Source organism: Pan paniscus, chromosome X, assembly GCF_029289425.2.
Source record: "Pan paniscus chromosome X, NHGRI_mPanPan1-v2.0_pri, whole genome shotgun sequence".
Lineage (NCBI taxonomy): Eukaryota > Metazoa > Chordata > Mammalia > Primates > Hominidae > Pan > Pan paniscus.
Genome location: NC_073272.2, coordinates 103,286,706 through 103,304,410, shown reverse-complemented (window position 1 = coordinate 103,304,410; position 17,705 = coordinate 103,286,706). Strand labels below are relative to the sequence as shown.

At 39.7% G+C, this 17,705-nt stretch overlaps 1 protein-coding gene across 14 annotated transcripts; it reads left to right on the top strand.

Moving 5' to 3' along the window:
- The first annotated feature begins 4,516 nt into the window (after positions 1-4,516).
- Positions 4,517-17,111, top strand: MORF4L2 (mortality factor 4 like 2). 14 transcript variants are annotated; one of them, XM_003819640.5, is made up of 5 exons: positions 4,518-4,659; positions 7,373-7,462; positions 7,904-7,952; positions 14,012-14,113; positions 15,559-17,111. In XM_003819640.5, exon 5 carries the CDS (start codon positions 15,583-15,585, stop codon positions 16,447-16,449), a length of 867 nt encoding a protein of 288 aa, XP_003819688.1. In that variant the 5' UTR covers positions 4,518-4,659; positions 7,373-7,462; positions 7,904-7,952; positions 14,012-14,113; positions 15,559-15,582; the 3' UTR covers positions 16,450-17,111. The 14 variants fall into 14 exon arrangements, with proteins under 14 accessions (XP_003819685.1, XP_003819688.1, XP_003819689.1 ...); XM_003819641.5 differs by having other exon boundaries at positions 13,992-14,113; XM_003819639.5 differs by having other exon boundaries at positions 13,961-14,113.
- The last annotated feature ends 594 nt before the right edge of the window (positions 17,112-17,705 follow it).

The following is a 17,705-nucleotide window of genomic DNA, read 5'->3' as shown; positions in this document are numbered from 1 at the left end:
ACCCAACCCCTTGGTTAATAAGTACTCTTCTAAAGAGAAACCCATGTGCGTTCTCTTCCTCAGGACTGATGAAGCACTTTAAAACATTTTTTGTCTTTTTAAATGTTTTATTATGGAAAACTTCAAAAATACACAAAAGTAGGAAAAACAGTCTAATGAACTCCCACGTAACAAGCTTCAACAATTTAGATGCAGCACTTTAACTACTACTGGTTTGTCATCTTTAATAATATGACAGCTTATATTTTCAAAAGGCATAGTTTTTATCATTCCCAGTGTAACGGGGACTGTAGGTGGAGGTTAGAAGCATAAGCAAATTTAACTCTGGAAAAATGACTCAAGGCATCCTCTTGAAGCAGTGCTCAGATTGTAGGACTCAGCATACACTGGAGGAAAGCGGTCCTCATTTCTGTGGGTTGGTATGTAGCATGGATGACTTTATATGATCATTCCAAGTGAAGTCTGTGGCTCAGGAAACCACAAATTTTGGTAAATTGTATGCTAAACTATTAACTCAGGAAGGGGACAACAAGGAATTATGTGTGAATCTGGCATCCCAAGGTCATCCAAGGACACTGATTAGGTTCAGGATCTCAGTGTTTTGGGTCATTTGAAGAAGTAATCTCATTCTGTCAAATGGGTAGGTCAGTCTCGGGGTGGGGATTTGTCAAAGGAGGAGAGAGGAACTAGAAGAAGACAGATACCCCTAAAAGGATAAAACTTTCCCATGACTATTTTCATCTTTGCCCTGGTCTCACAGGCTAGCAAACTAGATTGATTCAGACTACATTCCTGGACTGGCTTTATAAAATTCCTATGGAATGAGGCAGGTATAAATAGATAGAAATACATCCTTATTAAAGAAATACCATTTGCTTAGCTGAAATATTAGGTTTTATTTTTAACCTTTACATTAATCAAACATTATTCAAAAAAATCCAATAAGCTAGTCAGAATCAAAATTTTAAAATATCAAATTAACCTTAGAATAGACCAATTTTATCTACTACCCAGAAACCATGGGAAAACACTGGTGTCCCTCTCCACCCTCCAGAACAGACTGACTGCTACCTTCCAGACCTAGGAAGGCTCTCTTAGTCATGAGGTAAGACAGGGCCAGCAGAAAATGTTGGGCAGGTTGCACCCTCCCCAAGGGTGCCCAACTAATAAGGTAGAGTCCAGGCTGAAATTCATTCTTCAGCTGTTCTGGTGAGGTTGCAACAGCCTACAGAAAGAAAAGTTATTTTTCTCATTGTTCCACTGGAATGGGCCCTTCTCTACAATTTGTCTGCCCCCCCAGGTGGCATGCTTTTCTAATTAGCACAAAAGCAAGGTATGAGCTAATGGTGGCCTTGAAAATTAACACAGGGTTCTCAGAGCATTGCCTGTCCTTTGAAGGCTGGGACCATAAATATTCTCTGTCTGGCCTTGCAGCCAAACAAACATTGACCTAAGCTATTTTTCCATTCCAGTTGAAACAGACTGTGAAGACAGCGGTTCAGCTATACATTCAAAAGAGGAGTAATTCCCATTTTCTGAGGACCCACTAGTAAGTGGAGGTGGCAGGGGAGTATTCACATTTGAGGGAGTAGCATGACATAATGGGAAAAAGCCTGGGCTTGGTCTGCCATTTACTTGCTGAGCAACTTGGGGTATTTATTCTCTGGGCTTCACTGAGGATTTGCTAAGATAACAGATGTAAAAAGCTGGGCACAGTGCTATGTGGCACACAGGAGACATTCAGTTCCTATGCCTTTTTCTGCTACCACCCTGATTCCAAAGTTAATTCACACTGTTCACATGCTTGGCCTTGAAACCTCACTCAGTAGAGTAAAGCATAAGGATGGGTATACTAGACAGAATGTTAGAGCAAGAGTTAGGAGATGTGGGTCCCGGTGCCAGATATATCCCCTATCACACTACCTTGGGTAAGTTACTTCCCTCTCCCAACCCCATCAATAAAACAGGAGAACACCCCTAGCTCTGATGCTGAAAGAAAAAAGCAGACGAGATCACTTTTCTCGGGCATCTGCCATGAGATATGCACCGTGTTAGGCCCTTTTATATACCTTATATCCTCTAAATCAGCACTGTCCAGTAGAACTTTCTGTGGTGGTGGAAATGTTCTGTATCTGCACTGTCTAATATGGTAGCCACTAACTGTAAGTAGCTATCGAGCTCCTGGAATGAGACTAGTGCAACTGAGGATCTACATTTTTAAATTTTACTGCATTTAAATTTAAATAGTCACATATGACTAATGGCTACAGTATTGGATAGTGTGGCTCTAAGATTATGAAATAGAAATATTTGTTCCTATTTAATATGTGACACTGAGGCTTAGAAAAGTTAAATAACTTAAAGTCACTTAACAAGTAAATAACTAAACCAGCTTCAAAGCCAAAAAGTAGAAAGCTTAGTAAAATAATATGGGCAGATATGCCAGGAATTATCCAGGTTCCACTATTTACAAGTTATATGACCAAAGATAAGTAATTACACACTGCAGAATTCACTTTCATTATCTATAAAATAATGATGATATCACCCAATTTGCAGGCCTATTGTTGAGATTAATGGGTGTATAGAGTGTGTGGCCCATAACAGGTTTTCACTAACTGTTTCCTCACCACCCTGATAACTTCAACACACATAGAAGAGATTTAGACATATGGCTGGGTGCAGTGGCTCACGCCTGTAATCCCAGCACTTTGGGAGGCGAGGCGGGTGGATCACCTGAGGTCAGGAGTTTGAGACCAGCCTGGCCAACATGGTGAAACCCCATCTCTACTAAAAATAGAAAAATTAGCCGGGCGTGGTGGCACATGCCTGTAATCCCAGCTACTCAGGAGGCTGAGGCGGGAGAATTGCTTGAACCAGGGTTGGGGTTGGGTGGAGGGGAGGGCGGAGATTGCAGTGAGCTGAGATTGCAGTGAGCTGAGATCTCGCCACTTCACTCCAGCCTGGGCGACAGAGAGAAATTCCGTTAAAAAAAAAAAAGAGATTTAGACATAAATAAAAAAGGCAACTGCAGAGTAAAGAGAACATTATTTGGGGAATTAAAAAACAAGAAAGAAAACATTTAGAAGCCTTGATGTGATATCCTATTATAGAATGGAGATGAGGAAGGGTATGAGAATGAAACATCGAAATATTTCCACTTACTTGGTTTGTTTTCCTGCACTCTTCTTGACACTCCAGTCAACATTAGCCAAAGCAGGGAACAAGATATTTCTAATGTATTTTGAGGCTTGGAAAGACAAGTCATCATGGTTAAACAACAGAGTACTATTAGGGGCTTGGGCTAGAGGCAGGTGAAGTTCAAATCCTGGTTCCCATACTTGTTGCGTACACTAAGAAAATAATTTGACATATCTACACATTAGTTTTTAATCTGTAAAATAGGACTGATAATATGGAGGGTGTCTGAAAACATACACTGTGCATCATTTATTATTTTGCTTTACATTCTGTAGCACCCTCTAGTGGTGTGTACAAAAATATGCATTGCATTTCTACTCTCCAAAGCAGTGGCTCTCAAACTTCAGTGTGTGCTGGAATCACTGGGATAGTTTGTAATAACACAGATTACTAAACCCCACCCTGCGAACTTCTGATTCATTAAGTTTGAGGTGGGACCTGAGAATCCGAATTTCTGACAACTTTTCAGGTGACGCTGATGTTTCTGGTACATCCAGGAAACACACCTTGGGAACCAGTGCTCTAAAAAAATCCCTCCTGTGTGGTGTACAAGTATATAAGATAGATAATTGAAAGGGGTATGATTTTTGTTGTTTGACTTTGATCCAGTAGTGCTCATCTAATAAGGACTTGGTGATGAATAAAAAAATAGACGTGAACGATATAACACAGCATCTAAAATATAGAAAGCATACAAAAAAACTGAGGATCACAAAACATAAATCATTTGCCCAGGGTACTGAGACTAGTAAGTGGTGGAATGAGGTTTACAATTAGGTCTCTTTCTCTTACTCCAAAGACACAATAAAGTTTACCAATACCACTACAGAAAATAGGGTGCAAAAACACATATCTGATACAAATTTCAAGAGAAAAGGAAAATCAGTTTTCAATACCAGGGTCCAGGTTTTACTGATGAGTTCTTATCTATCTTTACTGACGGAACAGCTATCTGTATTTTCAGTTTGGGTGAGTTGCAAGCATTTGAAAAGGTGAGGAAAAAGGGTTAGGATCTTCAGCATCAGTGCTTGGGTCATTCATTAACTCTTTGATTAAACAAGGCAAAGACAAAAGAAGAGAGGGATGGAGAGGGGCCTTTTTTTTTTTTTTTAACCCAAGGAGAAAAGGAAAGAAATGAGCAAAATTATTTGGATCTTGGGTCACAGTCCCCTGCCTACTAGTGCTATTTACAGAAGTTGATTTTATTTTTTCCTAGGAATGAACGATATCCATGATGCCTATAGATATTACCGTTCAGCAAATCAGAAAGGGGAGGGGGGAGGGAAACAAAATCCCAGAATCCCAGGGACCAAACAGCCAATCCTTTGCTGGGATTTGGCGGCATCTAGTGGCAGACTCGAGAGGTATAAACCTTACCCACAGAACTTTCTGGAAAATTAACAGTGCGTATTTGCCTGAAGAAGGTTAGTGTGCTTGCTTGGAGATCAGGACGCAAAGGTAAGAGCGCCTCAGTCGCCACAGAAATCCGGAGTCCCTAACGGAGGGGAAGGCTGTCGTAGATAGATATTCTCATAGGAAAATTGTATTTGTGCCAAGAGAACTGCACGCAACCTTGAAGGGAGGGGGGAGGTGTGGAGGAGGGGAGGGAGGACGATACTAGAGAACTTGAAAGAAGCCTCCCTTTGGAGTTGCTAATGCGGCGATGGAAGGGTTTGGCTCTGAATCATTGGAGGGCTGTGGTTTACGACAGGATTTTGGCACAGAGGAAAACGTAGGAAGTGTATTTTTAAAGTAATTAAATCAGTACGGAAAGCCAAAATATTTCTGACAGTGCCCCTTTATCTGTTATTGTCGCCTTTCCTTAATTATTTATTTTCCTTTTCATTAGAACATTTTCAAATATAATACAGAAATAGATAACAACCTGCGCGCAGTAGCTAACCCCTCCCTGCACCGCCCCCACCATCACGCACGCGCGCGCGCCCGCCGTGGCTCTCACCAGTCCCGACGCCAGGGGCGCACGCCTGCGCAAACACAGCACCTCCCGAGCCACGAGGGCCGCTCACACAGCAACCCCAGGACCACGCGAGCCTGCCCGCGCACTAACACACTGGCCTTAATGCCTTGCGCCCGTTGCACTCACGACCCTCACTTGCAAACACAGCAGAACTCCCACTGCGCCTTTTTTTTCCGTGTTCGGGGAGTTGCGCCACAGGACTGGGGGCGTGGCCCCAGATTTGACCTCGCGCTTCCCCACTCGCGGGAACCTTAGCTCATTTCCGCCTATCCTATTTCCGCAGGCCACGTAGACACTTCCTCTCCCAGTGGGGGGGGGAAAAACACAAACCCATAATGCCTCCCTGCAGGAAAAAAAAAAAAGGAAAAGGAAAAAAAAAACCCCTCTGGTCAGAGGAACTCTGGGTCGTGAAATAGGCCACGTGAACATTCTGCCCTGTAGACTTATGACCCAACGGCTGTCACTCTTTTGGAGGGCGGGCTAAAAAAAAAACCTAAGAGGGCGAACGTCATTGGCCGGAACTCGCACTAACGGAGGAAGAGGATTGGTTTGCTGTAGACCTTAACAGTGAAGAAGCAGGTTGCTAGCACCCGCCTTTACTGCGGCGAAGTGTCATTGCTGACGTGGGGGTGGTTGTCCAATCATTTGGTTATGGAACATTCTAAAACTTAGACAAGACGATTGTGATTGGCTGAAGGGCATACGCCCTCCTCCAGGGTGACGTGTCTGCCTATGGATATCAGTTGCCAGAGAAACCTGGCTTTACTATGGCGGTTGGAGGAACGGCAGTGATCACACGTCGGCTGCTGGGAAGATCTGGATTCTCGTTTCAGGTTTCGGGGTGGGGGTGGGGAGAAAGGGTCGATGATTTCCTTTTTTCGTCGGGTATAGACGGGATTACCTAGTGCCTTCACAATCGGTCAGAGCTGGATTCAGATTCCTGCTCGCCAACGCCCAGCTTGGGCAAGGCTCCTGTTCTTTCTGTGTCTCGGTTTCCATGTTTGTAAAATGGTGATAATAATAGTATCTACCTCAGAGACGTGTACTGTATAATAGTGCGTATAAGGCACGTAATGTGAAGCCTGGCCCCTGAAGATATTAGCTATTGTTATGGAGATAAATAATACGCGTAATAGAATGAGAAAAATTATAAATTATATAAATTCGCTAATTGTAGTGCCCTTTCTGCCATCAACTTCTTTCCTAGAATAAATTAAAGATAAAATAGATATATCAATTTTTACCAATGAAATAATTTGTTATTTGGGAATTGCCTCAAAATAGCAGGGATTGTAATTTTCCTATATTGAAAAGTTAAATAAAAGGTGGGGGGGGAGTGCAAGAAAGAAAGAGATGGGGAACGAGAGCGAGCTGGAGATGAACCACATGCGACGAGTAGGCCTTGTTTGGATCCTGAATCGAACACACAAACTGTAAAAATATGTTTAAGACGCATCGGGAAAATTGGGACACGGATTCGATATTTGATGTTTTTTAGGGAATTGATGTCAGTTTTTTAGGCGTCACAGTAGTATTGTGATTATGTTTTCAAATTGTCCTTTTTTGTAGAGACATACGAAAATATTTACGGATTAAATAATGTCTGGGATTGGCTTCTAAATACATTAATGACTAGGATTTGCTTCAAAATAATCTCAGCGGTAGGGGGAAATGGGGAGGGGTATAGATGAAACAAAATTGTCCCTAAATTAATAATATTTTTTTGCTGAGTGATAGGCAGTGGGTTGCGTATATTAATCTGCTTTCCTTGGTATACGTTTAAATTTTTCTATAATAAAATACAGAAGTCAGATATTCCGGTGAGCTTGAAAAAGTCGGGGGTGGGGGGGAGCAGTGGGTGGGGTTATAGATGAAACAAGATGGCCTTCAGTTGGTAATTGTTGAAAGCTGGATGATGGATTCGTGTAGGTTTATAATACTATTTCTTTTTTATTTCATCCATTTGAAATTATATTTAAGGAAAGTTAAAAAACAAATTTGTCAGAAATTATACAAATGTACAATAAATTAAATTTGAAAATGTGGCCACAAGAAAGGAAAAAGAAACACTTGTACATTATTTATCAGCTTTGGTGTCCTTTGTGTGTGATGAAATTGCATTGGCTGATGTAGAAGAAAGCCATATCTCATATCTTTTTATGTTCTTTCTTGTCCTTTTGTTTGACCTTCTAGGTCACCATCAGAAAAGCTAAGTTTGCTGTATAGTGAGGATCAGGAGATCTGATCCTGATTGCAGAACCTTCCCTGATTACAGAATCTTCGGTAAGTGCCTCCCTTCTGGCCTCAGTTCTCAAACAGGATAATACCACATAACCTTCCTAACTGTCCAGGAATATTTTGAAAATTAATAAGCTTCTATCTGGGAAAGTAGTCTAAATTCTGAGAAGGGAAGGGTGGAGCTAAGTCCATTGATAGTTCCAGTATAGAAAGTGCATAAGCAACAGAGGGCTTTGTAATCTTACATCCCTTGATAAAAGATACTACAGTCAATCCCCTGTAGTAGTTCCACAGTTCCATATATTACATTTTTCCTTGGAGCATCCTATATGCAGCATAGTTTAGTGGTTAAGAGCAAATACTTCCTAAATTTAAATCCTGGCTCTGCCACTTAACTATGTGATCTTGGGCAAGATATTTACTCACTTTATACCTAAGTTCCTCGTATATGAAACAGAGATGATAATAATAGTTCCTACTTCATAGGATTGTTGAGAGGATTACATGTAAAGTACCAGGACAGTGCATGGCACATGTAAGTATTTGCTTTAATAATAATTATGGTTCTGTTAGTCCTGATAATCTCATGTTTTATCTACACATTTACACCTACTTCTAAAAGCAGTGGATATATTTCTTTTTGGAATTGTGTAAAAAAAAATAATAATTAATACCGTTGGTTTCTCTTCTCATTTTCCAGAAGCAGCAGTTACCACTAGAACTGAATTCTGAAATTATGACTTCTGGCTTGTCTTAACAATCTAGAAAGGTTTTAAATATATTGATCATATTTATTTATGAGGGAATTTCCAGGAGCTATAATTTTAGCTAGCAGTTCAAACCAAATTTATAAATAAGCAAATCTTTTCACTGAATATTCAGTCTGCTAACAGCTTTTGTATCATTCCTCCTTTGTCTCAGACTTAAAAAAAAAAAATCTATTACATGTAATGGAAATATTTCAAGATCCAGAAGAGAAAATTGATACGAATGTAACTGATATGGTATATGTGCATTTAAAGGTTTATTCCAACAAAATGTTACTCACACTCTTTTCTGACACATGCATACACAAAAGATGTTAGCATTTGCAGTCTGATTCCCAAATGGCCCATTGCTTGTGTGGAGAGATGAAGTAGGGTTTGAAGGTTTTTCAGCCTTTTGACAGCTACATATGGAGTCACTGTAATTTCCTTTTTTTTCTCCCTTCTGAAAAGTAGGTTTCGGAGGAGGGCACTGCCCTCCTGGAAGAGATGCATTAGATCGGTAGGCACAGAATACCTTTACATGAGACCATTTAGAGAATGATTTAGGGGCCAAAGGTAGGGGGTGGACTGTTAAGCCAACAGGGACTCAGAGAAAGCAAGGGTCAGGGTGACCTGAAATAGAGGAAAAAAAGCCTCACAGAGGAAGAGGACCTTGACCTGAGCCACAGAGGATGGGTAGAACTTAGAAGGAGGGAATGAGCCCAGTCTGAATGATATGTCTACAAAGTATACAATATGCAATGATGATTAACTGAAAAATTGGGCTGGCCATTTGTGAGATCCATGAATAAAAGTAGATCAGAAAGTCAGTGTGAGTTTTAAATATATATATTTTATTATAAAATGTTAATCACATAATATGTGAAATCACTATTGATAACCTTTTCTATTGGTCCTAGTGTTTTGCTATTTAAAATAATACTGCATCAAATATTCTTAGTGTAGCCATCCATTTACAAGTGTTATTTTCAAGAGCAAAATTTATGCCTTTAAACTGTGATAATTAAATTAATACTGGTGAGAACTATCAGATATACCACTGTGACAGAACAGATGGCCTAGAGACAGTGATACCTTTAAAAGTTAAATAATTGCTGAGCGCGGTGGCTCACGCCTGTAATCCCAGCACTTTGGGAGGCCAAGGCGTGTGGATCACGAGGTCAGGAGTTCAAGACCAGCCTGGCCAAGATGGTGAAACCCCGTCTCTACTAAAAATACAGGTGGGCGCCTATAATCCCAGCTACTCAGGAGGCTGAGGCAGAGAATTGCTTGAACCCAGGAGGTGGAGGTTGCAGTGAGCCAAGATCGCACCACTGCACTCCAGCCTAGGTGACAGCGAGACTCCGTCTCAAAAAAAGAAAAAAAAAAAAGTTAAATAATCAAAAATCATTCAGAAGAGAGTATCTTAAAAGACCCATATACCTCTGAGAATTTAGAATGTTACAAAACCGTATTTCATACCAATGGGGAAAGGATAAACTCTTCAGTGACGAATATTAGAAAAAGTTAGTTATACATTTGAGGAAAACTATAAAAGTACCAATAATGAGTAGGAAACCACTTCTGCAGTATTTTTGGAGCATTTTCCTTAAGCATGACATAAAAGCCAAAGGTCACAAGGGAAAAAACTGATAGATTTGTCTGTGATATTGAGAGATGTATGCACATATACATACAACAGTCATAGTAAGACACCATTAGACAAAAGAAAGTGATGGTTTGGAAAAAAATTTCCAACATAAAATAAAACTAATATTTAATTATTAGAAAATAATAGCAAACAACCTGGTAGAAGAGAGAACAAAAATATTCATATAAGATAACATGTGACCATTGAATGTGTGAAGGATGATATCACACAAATTCAAATGAAATTATCTTACTACATGTTAGATTGGCCCAAGAAAAGTCGCTCTCCTTTTTTTTTCAAAAAGATGTTTTTCCAGTGTTCTTGAAGTCATGAAAAAATGAACTTTTATATTTTTGTTAGGAGTACAAATTAAAACAGTTCTTTGTGAGGTGAATTTGGCTCTATCTCATCAAAGTTATAAATAAGCAAATCCTTTCGCTAAATAGTTCCTCTTGGAATATATCCTTCAGAGGTACTTAACTAATGCTCTAATATTTGTATACACTGATTTGCATTGCAGTATTTTTGTAATAATGAAATATTGGGAACAACCTAAATGTTCAGAGACTGGTTATAGTACATAACATTATAGAATGTGTTATGAATATTAAAAAGAAGAGGTAGGTATGTACTGACATGGAAAGATGCCCATGAGAAGTGAGCAAAGCAAGGTGCAGAGCAGTATGGATCTCACCTTTGTCAAAACAAATTAAATAAATGCATGCTATCTATTCACATACCTATGTGTATAATATACACATTGAGTCTTTACATTTTATGTGAATGTGTACATGAAAAGATTTGAAGGCATACATGCTCACTCAGGATACTCCTAGGATTGGGGTGGGAGAGGGGGAGGTGATAAGGGAAGAATGTTCACATCTTTATATAATTTGTTATCTATAGTTATAAAAAGGAAATATAAATGGTACCACAAGATCTAATTACTTGAGGTGAATGAAGATTGTCAGTTCATGACTTGCAGACTACTAGATGGATTAAGGAGTTAAAATATAAAAGAAATCTATCAAAGTATTTGTTCTTAATTTTTAAACTTAAAAATGAAAGGAAAAAAAATTTTTTAAATGATCCCCAGTACTGGTCAGAGCATGAGGCATAGTAAATATTTTTACACACTGCTTGTGGGATTAGAAATTGGCACAACTTGTGCAGAGGGAGTAATTTGGCAGTGTATTGAGAGTGTTCTATCTCTTGACTCACTAAGCCCGCTTCTGAGAGTCTTAAAGGAACAATAGGAAGCGAGAGCAAAAAAATGTTTACACAAAATGTTTTCATTGATTATTAAAGAATATATTGGTGGGAGGTGTGCACTGGATATTTCCAGGGAAGGAGTGGCTAAGTAAATTAAGGTATGCTCATTTGACAGAATATCTATTATATGACTCAAAATGGATGCATATAATAACCTTAACATGGGAAGATTATTGGTTATCATAGTAAATTTTTTAAAAGGAAAAATCTAAGATTTGATAGCCCTTATGAGCTCACCTCTGTTTAAATGTATTATTTATACAGAGATTAAACTGGTGTAAAATTAAAGATAGAAAACTAAGACAAACGTAAGTACAAATGTGTTTTCTGAATTTCTGGCTTACCCTAGAGCTGACCTGTAGGGAACAGGTGGCAAAATAGTTGGTGACTGTTGTCCCTAATTTGTGCCCTCATTTTCTCCATGTGTTGAGTCACAGCCCCCTCCACCCCAATTCACAATTATATACCCACCAGGGACCAATGTGACTTCCAGAATGGTTTTTGTCCAGCTTGGCTCTACTTAATGTGTTTTACACAGTCTGGTTGGCACTAGGTCATGTTGCTTTCTTTAGGTGGTATTTTCACTATCATCCCTTTGTTTTATGGAACCTCTGCACTATGAGCCCCAAGATGGGCTTTCTGGATTTACTCATGCAGGTTCAGTAACCCTAATCTGAAATGCTCCAAAATCTGAAACTTTCTGAGTGCCAACATGCCACTAGTAGATGATTCCACATCTGACCTCATGTGACAGGTGCAAAGAAATGTTTAAAATACTGTATAAAATTACCTTCAAGACCATGTGTATAAGGTGTATATGAAACATAAATGAATTTCCTGTTTAGACTGGGGTCCCATCCCCAAGATATTCTCACACATATGCAAATATTCCAATATCTGAAACACTTCTCGTCCCAAGCATTTTGGATAAGGAATACTCAACCTGTATTAACAATTCTCTGAAGTCTTCAGATACTGTATCTGGTCTGTCCTGGTCACAAAGCAATTCTTTTAGAAACATTATTCTGGAAGCATGATAGCTTACAATTTAATGCCATGATACAGTGGCCACTGTCACCACTGTCTGATCCTTCACAGGATGTGTCTCCGTGTCCCTCTCAGCCAGAAGGTTTCTGATTCCCACAGGGATCAGTCTCCATATTTACAGATTTTGATGCTTTCTGAAGACTGACTTTACCCTTGAATTTCTGCTCAAAGCTTTGTGCTTTTTCAGTTAGAGGATATTGTTTGCTTAGTGAAAGTACTAGCATCCAGGCCTTTCTTCCCAATAACTGGCTTTCCTGGTTCAGGGATCTAGTCTTCAAGCATGCATGCATGCATATTTATTTATTTGTTTGTTTGTTTGACAGAGTCTCACTGTCACCCAGGCTGGAGTGCAGTGGTACGATCTCCTGGCTCACTGCAACCTCCATCTCCCAGGTTCAAGTGATTCTCCTGCCTCAGCCTCCCAAGTAGCTGGGATTATAGGTGTGCACCACTATGCCTGGCTAATTTTTGTGTTTTTAGTAGGGACAGGGTTTCACCATGTTGGCCAGGCTGGTCTTGAACTCCTGACCTCAAGAGATTTGGCCACCTCGGCCACCCAAAATGCTGGGATTACAGGCGTGAGCCACCGTGCCCGGCCTTCTTTTCTTTTTTTTTTTTTTTTTTTTGCCCACAGGTGCTACTAACAAACATTTCTTATCTCTGATTTTCTTCTCAGAGCCTCCCTGACACCTGCCTACACAGTGTTAATGCCTACAGAATGGCTGCTGGGCTTTTTCTGTGGGTGAAAGTTGTAGTTACTAGAGAAACCTGGTTTAAGGCTAGTCTACAATCATCCCTTTCTCAGAGGTTACCCTGATTTTAACAGGCTGGTATTTATCTGTCTAGATATTTCCGTGCATATTTATAGACATCTGTTTAAAACACACACACAAATGACAGCACACTCTTCCTAAAAACTATTTCACACTAATGCTTATTTCTCTACCTGTACTATCTTTTTTTTTTGGAGATGGAGTCTCTGTCGCCCAGGCTAGAGTGCAGTGGTGCGATCTCAATCTCAGCTCACTGCAACCTCTGCCTCTCGGGTTCAAGCGATTCTCCTGCCTCAGTCTCCTGAGTAGCTGAGACTACAGGCGTGCACCACCATGCCCTGCTACTTTTTTTTTTGTATTTTTAGTAGAGACAGGGTTTCACTACGTTGGCCAGGCTGGTCTCAAACTCCTGATCTCGTGATCTGCCTGCCTTGGCCTCCCGACGTGCTGGGATCACAGGTGTGACCCACTGCGCCCGGCCTTATCTGTCTCTTTAAGATCCTATTGCATTTGGGATCCTGTAGTATTATGCCACCTGCCTATTTACCTAATAATATATATTGAACATCTTTCCATGTCAGTACACAGATTTCTGCTTAATTCGTTTGAATGTTCTTCTGTAGTATTCATACATAATTTATGTTATCATTTTCCTGTTGAAGAATAGGTAGGTGTTTTCCAGTTCTTCAGTATTGCAAACACCACTACATTGAACATCTTTGTATCCATGTGCAAATATTCCCGCAACATACTGTGCTAGCTGTTCAGCCACATCACCTTTATGAAATTCTCACAGGAACCTGTGAAGGCTATAGGTAATTTGCCACATTCCACAGATGAGAAAAAGGCTAAGAGAGCTTACATGTCTTGCCTGAGGTCTCACAACTCATAAATGACGGAGCCTAATTGAAGTAAAGATCTGTCTGACAGCAGAACTCAAGTATTTTCTCTGATACCACGATTTACAGTTGTGGTATATGATTCATATATGTGTTTAAATGTAAACATATAAACCACATGTTTATAAATTACTCATTTTTTTTCTTTTTCTTAGATGATTTCACAAAAGTTCATCTTCATTGCAGATACCTGCCTTTCTTTCTAGGTTGTATCTCCCACTTCACCCTTCTAGACCATCCCAGAAGATCTATAAGATTTCATCTGGGAAATCACTAGGAGTTCTTGGAAGGGAAAGAAGGAAGATTGTGTAAGTCAAAGGAATTGTTTCCTCTGTCACACCATAAGAATAATGGAAGACTATTTTTTGCATCCTTATCTTATTAGCACTCCCTGCTGCACTTTACACTGTAGATTATACCTTTTTCTTTTTGGAACGCTCATCATCTTTGGCATCCAAAATAACATTCTTCTAATTCTGTTATGGCTACTCTTAACATTTTTGTTTCATTTGTGGTCTCTGCGCATCCCTTAAATGCCTTTCGTCCTTAGGTTTTCCAGAATTCCATACTTGAAGTTCTTCCTCTCTTCTCCCTGATTTCATTGGCCCTCGTAGTGTCCACTACCAGCTATGTGATGTTACTCTCAGATCTCCATTTCTGGCTTTTACTTCTCACCCGAGCTTTATTTATTTTTTTTGTTTTGGGTTGCGGGGTGGGTACCCAGTTAGCTGGACAAAACTGAGCTTTACAATTTTATGTTTAACTGTACATCTCACACACAATAGGCCCAACACAACTTTTCCTCCAATCCATTTTCTCCACCTGTAAATGGAGGAGTATTATCATTTGGTGATGATACTAATGACCTAATCACCCATACCTGGGAGTCATCACTGACTCCTCCCTCACCAATCTTTTTTTTACCTTGTTAAACAATCACTGACGGTGGTGTCATGTACCATTTCTTGTGTCTGCTCCAAAACTATTTTGTGCCTATAACTGTCATTATACTAACCTTACCGTTTTATAATTGTCACTTTAGATATTTGGATCTCTAGCAACTACCATAGTACTTGTCCCAAAGCAGATATGCAGTAATGTATAATGACAAACTGAATAGATTAATGAATGGATGAATTACCTATGTTCTGTCATTTTATTTCTGATTCCAAACTAAACCCTAAATTCAGTGCTTTTATTAAGTTCATTAATTACCCAGGCTTGAAATTGCAGATTCCTCCCTCCTTTGGTTACTATATTCTTCATGATTTCTGTATTCTTCAGTTTCTCTTGACTCTGTCATCATCCTAATTCAGGCCTTTCTGGACTGATACAAGAACCTTTACTGTTACTCATTTTGCCCTTAGTCAATTAAATATAACCTTCCCTATTCCATATTGTCATTTCTCCTGTTCAAAAGTCTTAAATTTCAACTCCACTGTCTTTTATAGTTTTTCATTTAATTCCTTCTTTCTTGAAAATTGCTTTCCTATCTTGTGAGTGGCATCAACAGAGTAATTATGGGTAGTTGTGATGAGTATTTGGGTGAGATGAGAGTAGTGGCTGGTAGTGAGGATCAGAGAGAGGGAAAGGAGGTAAAAAAATAAAAAATCACTTATAAAGGGTCCTGAAATAGGATTTGAAATCCAGATTTTAAGGGAGTTAGAATGTGTTATTCTCTGATGGGCCTTTAAGAAACATAGTTAAAGGTTGCCATAGAAAACAACCAAGTAAAATATTTTATATATTACAGTGGTTGGAATAAAAACAGGGTTGAATGAGTTCCAGAAAGCAGGGTTCTCAACCTCGTGGACAGCAATCTGCAGAAGAAGAGAACTTCAAAAAACCAACTAGAAGCAACATGCAGAGAAGTAAAATGAGAGGGGCCTCCTCAGGAAAGAAGACAGCTGGTCCACAGCAGAAAAATCTTGAACCAGCTCTCCCAGGAAGATGGGGGGGTCGCTCTGCAGAGAACCCCCCTTCAGGATCCGTGAGGAAGACCAGAAAGAACAAGCAGAAGACTCCTGGAAACGGAGATGGTGGCAGTACCAGCGAAGCACCTCAGCCCCCTCGGAAGAAAAGGGCCCGGGCAGACCCCACTGTTGAAAGTGAGGAGGCGTTTAAGAATAGAATGGAGGTTAAAGTGAAGATTCCTGAAGAATTAAAACCATGGCTTGTTGAGGACTGGGACTTAGTTACCAGGCAGAAGCAGCTGTTTCAACTCCCTGCCAAGAAAAATGTAGATGCAATTCTGGAGGAGTATGCAAATTGCAAGAAATCGCAGGGAAATGTTGATAATAAGGAATATGCGGTTAATGAAGTTGTGGCAGGAATAAAAGAATATTTCAATGTGATGTTGGGCACTCAGCTGCTCTACAAATTTGAGAGGCCCCAGTATGCTGAAATCCTCTTGGCTCACCCTGATGCTCCAATGTCCCAGGTTTATGGAGCACCACACCTACTGAGATTATTTGTAAGAATTGGAGCAATGTTGGCCTATACGCCCCTTGATGAGAAAAGCCTTGCATTATTGTTGGGCTATTTGCATGATTTCCTAAAATATCTGGCAAAGAATTCTGCATCTCTCTTTACTGCCAGTGATTACAAAGTGGCTTCTGCTGAGTACCACCGCAAAGCCCTGTGAGCGTCTACAGACAGCTCACCATTTTTGTCCTGTATCTGTAAACACTTTTTGTTCTTAGTCTTTTTCTTGTAAAATTGATGTTCTTTAAAATCGTTAATGTATAACAGGGCTTATGTTTCAGTTTGTTTTCCGTTCTGTTTTAAACAGAAAATAAAAGGAGTGTAAGCTCCTTTTCTCATTTCAAAGTTGCTACCAGTGTATGCAGTAATTAGAACAAAGAAGAAACATTCAGTAGAACATTTTATTGCCTAGTTGACAACATTGCTTGAATGCTGGTGGTTCCTATCCCTTTGACACTACACAATTTTCTAATATGTGTTAATGCTATGTGACAAAACGCCCTGATTCCTAGTGCCAAAGGTTCAACTTAATGTATATACCTGAAAACCCATGCATTTGTGCTCTTTTTTTTTTTTATGGTGCTTGAAGTAAAACAGCCCATCCTCTGCAAGTCCATCTATGTTGTTCTTAGGCATTCTATCTTTGCTCAAATTGTTGAAGGATGGTGATTTGTTTCATGGTTTTTGTATTTGAGTCTAATGCACGTTCTAACATGATAGAGGCAATGCATTATTGTGTAGCCACGGTTTTCTGGAAAAGTTGATATTTTAGGAATTGTATTTCAGATCTTAAATAAAATTTGTTTCTAAATTTCAAAGCAAGTAATTTGTAGTGTGCCTTTCATGTTACTGGTTGGTATTCTGGTTATTGTAGAAATAAGGTTGGTATTCTGTGGTTATTGTAGAAATTTTAGAAAACATAGTAAGAACAAATGCAAATAAGAATCATGTAATTCTACTGGATCATTCAAGGTCCCAGCAAATAAATGGGACTCAAAAATGGGTGATTTGAGGAGAGTTAAAGAATTTTTTCCCTGAGTTGCCACCAGAGGGGTAGGGTTGTGGTGTATATTAGCTGGCTCAGGCTGCCATAAGTACCTCAGACTGAGTGGCTTAAACAATAAGTTTATTTTCTCACAGTTCTGGATGTTGGAAGTCAGATCAAGGTGTTGCCAGAGGATTTTTTTGAGGCCTCCTTGGCTTCTACATGGCCGTCCTCCTTGTCATCACATGGCCTTTTTCTGTGTATCTGTATCCTAATCTCTTGTAAGGACACTATTCATTGGATTAGGACACACCCCAGTGACCTTATTTAGTTATCTCTGTAAAGACCCTATTTCCAACTACAGTCACATTCTGAGGTATTGGGGATTAGGACTTCAACATGAATTTGGCGGGTGTGGGGAGGGGTGGGTG

Excerpts from the sequence above, each read along its gene's own strand:
- MORF4L2 (XM_003819637.5), top strand. The coding sequence starts at position 15,583 with ATGAGTTCCAGAAAGCAGGGTTCTCAACCTCGTGGACAGCAATCTGCA.